Source organism: Athene noctua, chromosome 8, assembly GCF_965140245.1.
Source record: "Athene noctua chromosome 8, bAthNoc1.hap1.1, whole genome shotgun sequence".
In the NCBI taxonomy this organism is placed as follows: Eukaryota; Metazoa; Chordata; class Aves; order Strigiformes; family Strigidae; genus Athene; species Athene noctua.
Window position 1 is genome coordinate 9795937 of NC_134044.1, and position 11043 is coordinate 9806979.

Consider the following 11043-nt stretch of genomic DNA (forward strand, 5'->3'; position numbering starts at 1 on the left):
ACCGTGTTTTTCTGGAGGATGTGTGGGTAGTGTAACTGATGCATACCCCTCCAGCTGCCTATCCCCGTGCATTTTATAAACAACTAGAAAACATGAGCGTTCTGACTGAAATAGTTACAATAAAACACCAGCAGCCACACAGATTTTCTCTTTTTGTATTTTACTTTTTTTTTTTACTGAAACTTGAGAGAAGTTTGGCTTCGGACAAACAATCTGTACACTCAAAGGAACCCAAAATACAAATATAATACTGGGATTCTACAGTAGCCAGAGATGTATACAATGCATGATTTTTTCTGACTGGTACTGTGATGTGGATCCAGACTAACACTCCTGAAACCAGTGGAGTTTCCCAAAATTTGCGTAGAGACAAGAATTTGGCATATGGTCAGACTGTCCATTTTAATTTGGCTCTGAAATATTTTCAAATATATGGGTAGAAACCTGATATGTAAGATGATCGTTCAATTGTGAATAAGCCTGAAAATCCTGTTTAGGCCTGTGATCTTCAACATTTTGTAATGTGCCAACCTCTAAACATTTTAAAGTTGACCTTCACGTAACAAATTTAAGCTTCTGATGATTGATTTGCTTTTCTTACTTACCTTTCGCAGATCCTTTAGAAGTAGTCCATGGATCCCAGTTGAAACCATTGGTTTAGTCAAAATGGCAAATACTGTTTACAGAGAAAAGGCAAGAATAAAGCTATGATGTGGGAAGAAAAGAAGAAGATGGAGTATACATTTCTGACTGTAATCAGTATTTCAGGGCACAGCTATGGAACAGCTCCCGGTGTGACTGCAGCTCCTGTACACATACCCAAGCCGTGCGCGCTCGCTAGCTCGCCCAGACGGCGCTGGCAGCACCCCTGACGCAGGCGAGCGGCTCGCTGCAGCCAGAAAGCCCGCAGGAGCCACGCGAAGCCAGAGCCACGCTGCGAGCTCCAGCTGGGCTGCAGGCGCGCGCGGAGCGAGCTTCGGCATGCCTACACGAGATGGAGTTACAGCAGCGGCTGTTGGCTGGGCTCACCTGAACTGCAAGGTCCCGGAGCTCACCTGACCAAATAGAAATGCTGATACGCATGCTGCATTTGCAGTAGAAGCACAAACAGGTAAATCATGTATTGGTGCATATGATGTACACATGTACATATTTTATATATTTATTTTTCTCAGAAAACATTGCTGCTGTTTATGTCCATTAATTTACATATATTTATTCTTACTACAGTATCATTTATAATAATACTTTCACTTCTATAGCACCTCCTCTTCAAGGACCTCCAATTGCTTAAAAACTTTAATAAATAAAGCCTCACATCTTGCCTGTGAGGTAGGTCAATGTTATTATCAAACTTTACAGATGCATTAACTGAAGAACAGAGAGGTTAAGGCCAAAATTTTCAAATGTTTGTACCTGAAGTCAACCATCTAAATTCTCATTTAGATGCTTAAATAAAAGTCTCGTGATTTTCTTTGGTGCAGAACATCCACAACTACTGCTGAAGTCAACAGGGGCTAATGGTCAGGCCTGATTTTAGGAGGCATACACCTTTTACACGGCTAACGAGCAACTCCAAGTTTGAAAACACTGGTCTAAATACACGAACCACGGTCAGAGCCACAGTTGATCCCAGTAATTTATCTCCTCAGAGCCTTTATATTATGATCTACAACTTGAAAAGGCTGGTGCGGATCTTTTTAAATAGACATAAGTGACACAAAACCCATATACTGCTTCCATAAACTGTGTCCATTGTAACAGAGTCTGTATAAATACTGCTTGGGTTGGTGGGGGTTTTTTGGGTGTCAGGGGTTGTTTTTCACAGATTTGTGATAATCAAGAAAATGCACAGTACACATCACTTGTGCAGTCATAAAATACATCACACATCTTCACCTGCTGCCTTTACATTTCTACATAGTAAAGTCCTTTGCACTTGTGATAAATAGAAGTGGTCAAGTAAAGGTCTATTAAGAGGATACTTGTCAGAATATCATGCAGACAGCTTGCAAAATACACATACTAAAAGATCACTTTTAAAATTCTTGAATTATTAAGCACGAAAATAATTACCTCATTCCATTACAGTACTGTGTAGAAACACGGAATAAGCAGCATTATCTTATTCCCAATAGAATAGATTGTAACAATTAAGTTAAAAAAATTCAGGCACCAAATGAATTATCCTGCAACATAGAACAGTATCTATATAGAGTGCTCTCCTTAATATACTACAAAACCAGCTGTATGGCAACATCTTTCCATTTCATATCATAAGCATCTTGTCACATTTCAAAGACATCTTTGATGTACCAACCTCACAGAAAAACAACGTTTTCCACTGGCCTTTACAGAAACGGGTAACACAGAAGAGAAACTTACCAAGAGGGAAAACCACCGCCTTATCACAGCTACCTCGACCAAAGGTAAATGTTCAATACACAAATTATGCTACTGCATTCCACTTTTACAGTGATGCTGAAAGTCCATATTTTAATGTGGGCTTCTCTTACTGTGTGAAAATTGAAATCAATGGCCAGTGAAATACTACTCTCTACCACAGAGGTCTCTTAGCTCTATTTTAGAGCTCCATTAATTAAATAATCTTCCATAAATTGTTTCAAGTGTTCAGTGTAGTGTTTCAGTCTCCCACATTAAATGAGAATTTCAAATAATTAAATAATAAAGCTTATTTTAAGCAACCAGCAGAGGCCCCGATGGCCTTCTAATAAAATTATAACAAAACCGTACTCAATACATCGTAGGGAAACTTTGGCTCAGTCTCTTTAAGATAATACACTTCTGTTACAGCTTCTTCTATACGTACTTGTTAACTTCACAGAAGGGCAAACGCAAAACGCATTTAACATCGTGATCCCGTTCTGCTCCTAACCACAGTGAATCTCGCCAATTATCTTCCAGGTGGGGGCAACAGTAAGCCAGTTTTCTTCGACCGAGCCTGTGTCCTTCTGCAGGCGGAGCACACAACCAGGGCACGCTCCGGGCAGCGGCGGGGGAGCGCCCCGGCCGCCCAGCCCAGCTCCCCGGGGAGGGCCCTCGGGCCACCTTTGCCGAGGAGACGCGTCCTGCCCTCCCTCCGGAGCGGCCGGGCCCTCCCCTGGCCGGGCCGCCCCGCGGACCATCGCCGCCGCCCGGGGCTGTGCCAGGGCCCGCCATGCCAGCGCGGCGGGCCGGCGGCCCCTCACCGCGGCCGGGCCGGGGCCTGTCAGCGCGGCGGGCCCGGGCGCTGCCGCCGCCCCGCCCGGCCCCAGGCCCAGAGCCGGCCCCAGGCCCAGAGCCGGCGGGCCCGCGACCGCCACGGCCCCGCCCGGGCCCTCCCGCCTCCGGGCGGGGTCGGCGCTGACCCCGCCGAGCGCGGGGCGCTCTGCGCGCAGGGCCCGGGCAGGGCCGCCCGGCCGCGCCCTCCCCTCCCGGCGGGCGGCCCCGGTCCCCCCTCAACCCGCGCAGCCCCGCGCAGCCCCGCCGCCGCCCGGCCCCGGCCCCGCTGGCGCTACGTGTCGCTCCTGCGAGCGGCCGCCGCCCGGCCCCGCGCGGAGCCGTTGGCGGTCGCCCCGCCGGTCGCCGCCGCCGCCTCGGGCCGGTACTTGAGCCAGCAGATGAGCCATGTGACGACGACGGAGAAGAGGGCGAGGATGCTGGCCACCGACAGGCAGATGGGCCCCACCGGCGACGGCGAGGCCGAGGCGCCGGGCCCGGCGTCGCCGCCGTACTGGTTGACGAAGATGAGGCCGGTGAAGAGCAGCACCACCATGGAGAGGAAGGAGACGACGACGCACACGCAGCCGGCGCTCAGCGCCGCCCGCTTGCAGCTCTGGCAGCTCTCGTAGCCGCCGCCCGAGGAGCGCGGCCCGGCCCGGCCGGCGGGGGCGGGGGCCGGCGGGGCGAGCGCGGCCGCCGCCTCCCGGGCGCGGGGCGGGCGGCGGGGCGGCAGCGGCGGCAGGCTGTCCTGAGGCAGCGGGTCGCGGGCCCGCAGCTGCGGCGGGCAGGCGGCGGCCAGCTTGGTGTTGACGGGGAGGCCGTGGACGCGGTGGTCGGGCAGCGCCGTGCGGTGGCGGCAGAGCGGGCAGGCCAGCGAGCCGCCGGCAGAGCGCCCCGGCCCCGATCCCGGCCCCGGCTCGGCGGCGGCGGGCGGCTGCTGGGCGGCCCGCAGGTGCAGCTGGCTCAGGCACTCCTGGCAGAAGGTGTGCAGGCACTCCAGCAGCTTGGGCGCCCGCCGCTCCAGGTCGAAGTAGTTGTAGCAGATCTTGCACTCGTAGTCCTCGTAGCTGGGGGCGGCCGCCGCCGCCTCATCCTCCCGCCGCCCGCCCTGCCCTACGCCGCCCTTCTGCGCCGGCTCGGCCATAACATCTCGCCGGAGGGGGGACGGAGAGCCGCGGAAAGGCGGAGAGTCCCGGGCCGCGCCGCGCCTGGGAGGCGGGCGGGGAGCCGCGGCCCCGCCGCCTCCTGGCCGCGCCCGCGGGCTGCGGCGCGGCCCGGCGGGGAGGGAGGGAGGGAGGGAGGGACGGGCAGACGGGGGGAGGCAGGGCCGGCGGCCGCCCGCCTGCCTGCCTACGCCGGCCGCCGCGGGTGGAGGGCGGGATCGGCGCCGCCCGCCTCCGGGAGCGGCGGCCGGTGCGCGGCGGCGGCGGCGGGGCCCTGGTCCTGGCGCGGGCTGGGCGCGGTCCCCGCGGCGGGGGCTGCCGGAGCGGCGTGGGACACCGCGGTCGGTGCAGCCGGGGCGCCCCACCCGTGGCCTGTCCGCTGCTGCACCGGCCCGGCCGCGGCCGGGGTTCCCCGCCCTGCAGCCGGGCGGCGGCGGCTCTGGGAAACGCTCGCAGGGAGAAAATGCCGGGTAGCTTTTTGATCCCGAATCGCGTTGTTCTGGTCGCTGTATTGATCTGGAGGGTTCCCGAGGATTCCCCGGGCGGTGGTGCTCGGGCAGCAGCAGTGCCGGTTCCAGAGCGCCCGTCAGGCGGCGAACACGGCGCACCGGGGGTTAACGTGGGAAGGCCGGTGCTGGCAGGTTAACATCTGCTCCGTACACTGCCGCTCGCAGCCTGCACACATTTTGCTTCTCTTCGGGAAGAACCTTTTGTGCACTATGTGTTTCTTTCATTATGTACAGTGAAAATAAAAGGTATTTTATTCTGGAAAACAGAGGTGGGAGGAGCTACTGATTTTTTATTTACATCCTGACACTGCTATAAGATTGAGAGCTTTTGCCCAGTTTAATGAATAACAATCCAAACAATAAAGTGTCCGTAGCTTCCAGTGTCATATGTTAAAACAGTCTGATAGATTCACGACATGACATCTTCCTCTGTCACATCGGGGAAGCCTGGAGTAACTCCATCATCTTCGGGTGTGGCAAAGGCCATAAAAGTTCTCTCTAGTTCTGCAAATGCACTTGCGGGTGGGGGTAGGCAGGTAAGGCCCATGTTTCGGCACACCGCGTTGCCCTGCCGTGTTGCTAAACCTGTATCTGGGGATCATCAGCTCTGGTCTGAGAGCTCTCTCAGCTCCGACATCTTCCCCTCTACCGTGTGATGGTGCTGTACCAGGCGTACTGCAAACGCTGGGGGAGCTCCCTCTCCCGCTCAGTATTGGACCCTTCTGCCTGTGCTAGGACTTACTTTGGTCTTGAGCCCCGCACATTCTTGAAGAGCCAGACAAGATGGGCAAATCGTTGTTTAGAAAGACTGACTTGGAAAGATGAAAAGGCACATACTGCTAAATGGTGGTGACAGATCTGAAGACTGTCCATGAGTCCTTGAACAATAAAACCAGCAAAGAGGGAACTTCCTTAAAGTTTTTCAGCTTAGCATAAACCAAAATAATGGGATAAAGTCAAAGAGAGAAAAGTAGGAACATTCTTTGTACAGGGAGCCAGATCCTTCTTCGAATTTATCCTAGGAGATGATTTAAAGTCTCTTAAAAATCTAGGTTCAGTCTCCAAGAAGAAGAAAGAAAATTACTTTTGCTGTCACTCTCCATGGGGCAGAGCTACTTTGGCATGTGGAATCAAAAGTCATCCCTTTTGAAAAGTCCACACTGGTTTGCAACCTGAGAGATAATATGTCCATCACCTGGATGACTTTTTCAGTGTTACTGGTTTCCTGATGCTGTGTATAATCCCTGATGAATTTGGACTGGTTTCATGTAACTCTGGCATCTTCCATTTTTTACACTAAGTCTCAGCTTACTTAGGTATTCTTAAATGTCTGTTTCTGGTGGTTTGGTTTGCCTTCCCCCCCCCCTTGCTACTGTTAGCGTCATCTTCCTATTTAATTAGTTCATTGTTAAAAGATATATGTCAAATTATCCCAGGCACCGCCCTTCCACTTAATATTATTACCACTTTCATAACCTACAGCTTCCAATTAATTTTCAAAACATGTGAGAGTCCTTAGATCCAAGCAAATCTGAATTAATTTTTCAAGTAAAATTTTCTGAGGCGCTGTATCAAATGCTTTAATAAGGTCCAGATTCATCAGCTGTGTTTCTGGTTCAAACTGCTTTGCCCCTGTCTTTTGTGTTCTGAGTTTTCTTATCTGATGTATATCTGCCTCGAAGTCAACTGAAACTCCACCTAATAAGTATATGAAAGTCAGCATTGGGAAAGCTTCCTGTAATTCTGGCATGAAAAGTACACAGAATAGATGGCAAACTTGAGCATAACTGAAAAATAACAATAAAAAAAATTGGTAAATGCAAAATTAGGATGAGATTTAAATTTTTGATAAAACTAGGAATGAAAAAACTGGTGTGCAGTCACAGAAACTTCTTTGCTAATAGTACCCCTGTGAACACAATGCTGTTCCTAGATCCTGCACAAGCAATGGTTGTCTAGTGCCGTGCGGTCCCTAGGGAATGTTTTGATGTGGTCCATCACCACCAGCCATGTGGTCCCCACACCTGGTGAGGTGCTGCTTTTTTCCGTGGAAGGGTGTGACTCGTTTTTACCTCTTTGTGTATCTAGTGGTGCTCGCAGGTTCTGTCCCTGCCCTTTTGCTAGCACAGGAGCTAATGTGGTGACACAGCAAGTCAGTTCATGGAGAAGATCCAGCTGAACACTGTTTTATTACTTTTTATATACTTTTTTATTAGTATTTCTGCTGGAACAACTCAGGGAAGCAGGTTGCTGCCTGGGTGCATGAGGTCTGCAGCCAGTGCAAGGAAAAGTGCTGGTGGCTGTGTGGTCAGGAGAGGAAATGAGGCTGGGACCACAGCGGCGGTGATTCATGTACACTTACCTTACTATGGAACAAAGCCATTAATGATTTCAGCCCTTTTGTCTTAGCCCAGCGTTGTGTCACATGTATAATGCAACATTATAGTTCAGAGCAAGGCTTGAAAGCCTGCTGTGACAGCCTGAAGAATAAGCTGTCTTGTATCCCCTAGCAGCTTTATCTGCGTAGGATTGTGTTGAGCTGTAGCTCTCTGGGGGTTTGCAGATTCACCAGGCAGGGTGTTTGTCTGTGCCACACGCTCCGACTCCCTGTGATGTGGTGCTACCCTGGCTCCTCGGTCACTCGGACCCGCAGACCACCTGGCCTGGAGTTGAAGGTGGCTTCTTGGCTGGATTCCGCTGGTGACTGAATCCAGGATTCTTGACAAGCAACAAGGAGTTGGACCATGAGTACTGGGAAACTTCTTCATATTGAATTTAAAGGCTTCCTAGGCTGGGATTGAAGAGAAAAGAAATTTCTTCCGATTTTTAGAAGAGTTACTGTATTTCTTGAAGATCCAGATATATTCTCCCTTTTAGTCACTTTAATTACAATGAGTGTTTGTTCTTTGGGTTGTCCTCTTGTAGGCACCGTTCTTTAGTGGGAAAGATGTATTAGTTATTGTAAAAAAAACCCTGAAGTGGAACTGAGCCGATTCTGAGGGCTGACTTTTGGCTGAACCACTATTGGAGACTTTGGATGTTATTCCGCAGAAGTTGTGTTCTGAATTCTGAGCAAAAGTGGCAAACAACCCTTACGAAATACACATTTTTCCACTTAAAATAATCATTCTGTGGCTGGTAAGAATTGATTTTAGCATTTTAAATATTGGGCCTGATTTACCCAGTGCAGTGTGCCAGTTTTATGCTGGTGTAAGACTTGGTCTAAGAAGAGCTGTAACTGTGTAAAATGAACTGACTGATGTGCCAAGCCCAAAACCTCGTAGAAGAATCCTCCCATTGTTGACAAGGGACATGCTGGCATACATCCCTGCAGCAATAATGTCTTGTTTAGCTGGTTTAATTCTTCAGAATTTCTGTGTTGCTGTACGTAGGTATGTCTAATAAAAAACATACATAGGTATGTTTAATGAAATTTGATTTGAAATCTTGCTTTTTATTTACAGGTAGAAAGAAAGTTCTCTCTGATGGATGTGCAGGACAGGAATGGATCAGATGCTAGCCCATTCATGATAAAAAACTTAAAAGCCCTGTTTTATGCTTATGTTTTCTGTCCATTTCAACAATTAAATATCTTGTTTAGGACTGATGCAAAGATCATTGAAGTCAGGCAGCTCTTCGGGTAAGTCCTTGTGATTTAATATATTATTGCGGTTGACATCAGAAGCTTTTTCACAATATTTTAATATCAGGAGCTTTTTACTTTTATAAAAGCCCACTTATTGTATGTCTTTCTAGAGTGCAGTAAGTAACTAAGCCTAGAGCTCATTTGGGAAATACTTAGAAAAAGAGAACTCCTGCTTTTTATCTGTCCACTCAAATTCATTTAGACAAGTTTCCTCCTCCAACCCCACTTCCACTCACTTTTGAGGGGTGGCAAAAGCTGTGCATTATTTTTACGCCCTATCATTTTATTGTCAGATGCTGCAACATCATCTTCTGCTTTCTTCACGTTAACATTTTATTTCATATAATGTATTTCTGAATAATTTATAATTATAGTGCTTTTTTATCTTTTCTGTCTTGGAACTACTGTAAAAGCTATTGCATGCGCCGTCCATTGCATTCAGTACAGAAGAGAAAGTTAATTTTCAATAATATTTGCAGGCCATTTCAGAGAGCTGAAAAAGCAGACAAAAAGGATTACGATTACAGGCAGTTCCTCCTCAGTCACAGCCGTATACAAAATATGTTGTTCTCTTAATGTATGTAATAGGAAAGATGCAGAGGTAGATGCAGAGGTACAATATTGACACACCTCTCCCCCCAGAAAACTCTCTGTTGTGTTGTAGCTGGTAAGTACAGTGCTTTTTCAAGTTGCCTCAGGCAACGAGGAATGTGTGAAAAACAGTGCCGTTACTGACCACTCACCTCTGCTGGTGAGGTCTCTGCCTTCTGTTCTCTTCTAGGTTAAGCTTTAAGCTTCTCTTCCTCACCCAGTGTTGACCTGCAGCCTCAGGCACAGACACACCCTCATTGCCATCAGTTTGATGCCAAATTGTGCAATAGGTTTATTGGCAATAAAAGGTGAGGGACGCAGGTTTAAAGCTGGGTATGACTACATCAGTTCTGGTGGGAGTAATTTCTGGTTATTCTCATCCATTTCTTTTCCATAATCCTCTGTTTCCAGCGCATGCCGAACTGGTAACTGCATTACAAGCTTTGGTTAAGAAAAGATGAGGAACAATTTAAAATTGTGAGGGTATGTCCGTTAGTGCAATATCCTTCTCAAATAGCCAAGGTTTAGCAGCAACGAGGAGCATCACCACAGACTTGCTATCTCAGAAATGTTATTTCAGCTGCTGGCAGATGAGGGCTAACTACAGTTCAGGCAGAGGTGACTCCAGCATTGCCTGTGGAGACCTACGTTTAATCTAGCTAATGGGAGTATCAAGATCAATTGTTTGGGCTCCCGAGCCGTGCGCCCCTTGGGTCCTGTGCAGTACAGCGAAGTGCAGCCGAAGGAGCCCGCTTCTCTCCCGTGTATGGCACTTTATTAACGGCTGCCTCGAGCAGGAATTGTGTTTCTGTGTTAGGGCAGGTCTGGCCTGGGTGTTGGCAGGGATTTAATTAATCTCATAGAAAACAGTATTTAAATTGGTGCGGTCTTCCAGGTTGGATGCAGCTTTAGGAACAAAAGTGTTTTTATAAAATTTACCTTCTCCTGAGCAAACTGCACTTCTTCAGACCCTTTGCTGATGATATAATTGAGAAAAGAATCCAGGAATTGCACTGTTTTAACTGTTGTTTTTTCAAAGAGGACCAGTCTAAAAGAAAAAGAGAGAAAACCTCAGAAAAGTCCTTTATTTTGGCCAGCACTGCGTTTTCTGCACATCACAGTAATAGTGAAAATTGAATTCGATCCTGGATGCTGATTTAGGTGGCAGTGTGGGGCTGGCAGAGCCTGTTTGGGCTTGCTTGATGCAGCATGCTGCTGCAGCAGCCTCGGCAAGGAGACAGATCTCTGCGGAGCAGGGCATGTCGGGATGCGGGACTGCTGTGTCCCATGTGGCACCTTGGAGCTTAAAATGAGCTAAGTGTTATGGCTGTGCTGGCCACATTAAAGCAGCTCTGTGGGCAAATACAGCCAAAATTAATAGTTACTAATAATGGTGATTAGAGTAATTAGTGAATACCAGCATGGCTATTTGCTCTTGGGCAGTTACTTCTGCTACCCACATTGTCCTTGCATTGTTCTGAGAAGAAAAAATTATTCTTATATGGAATCACTTTAGAAGATTATTTAGTGCTTTGGGACCTCTGTTTAAAATACACGGTACATATTTAGTTCCTGCTTTTATTACAGTATGTCGTTGGTAACTTTAAAATAGGGATGGTTGTCTCTGAAGTAAAATCCTGCCCCAGTGAAGCTGGTAAGAATTTTTTCATCAGCTTCAAAGGGGACAAGTTTTCATCCTTGAAAATGACAGGGACATATTTTTTTAAGACAGCTTGGAAACAACTACTATTGCTCAGACCACAATATTATGTATATGTGCTTAAATCAATTTTATTCAGAATGAGAAACAGATGAAGGTTTGGGGATTTTTGCATTCATACTGTTGTGTATAGTCAGATATTAAAATTGTAATTTTTTGTTTGTTTTGCACTGAAGTGAGCACATGGGACTT

At 48.3% G+C, this 11043-nt stretch overlaps 1 protein-coding gene across 1 annotated transcript; it reads right to left on the reverse strand.

The window, feature by feature from the left end:
- Positions 1-3373: 3373 nt before the first annotated feature.
- RNF228 (ring finger protein 228) lies at positions 3374-4473 on the reverse strand. Its single transcript, XM_074912297.1, has one exon. It carries the CDS (start codon positions 4364-4366, stop codon positions 3515-3517), a length of 852 nt encoding a protein of 283 aa, XP_074768398.1. The 5' UTR covers positions 4367-4473; the 3' UTR covers positions 3374-3514.
- Between the last annotated feature and the right edge of the window lie 6570 nt (positions 4474-11043).

What these genes read in the sequence shown, in the direction of transcription:
- RNF228 (XM_074912297.1), bottom strand. Translation starts at nt 4,366, where the DNA reads ATGGCCGAGCCGGCGCAGAAGGGCGGCGTAGGGCAGGGCGGGCGGCGG.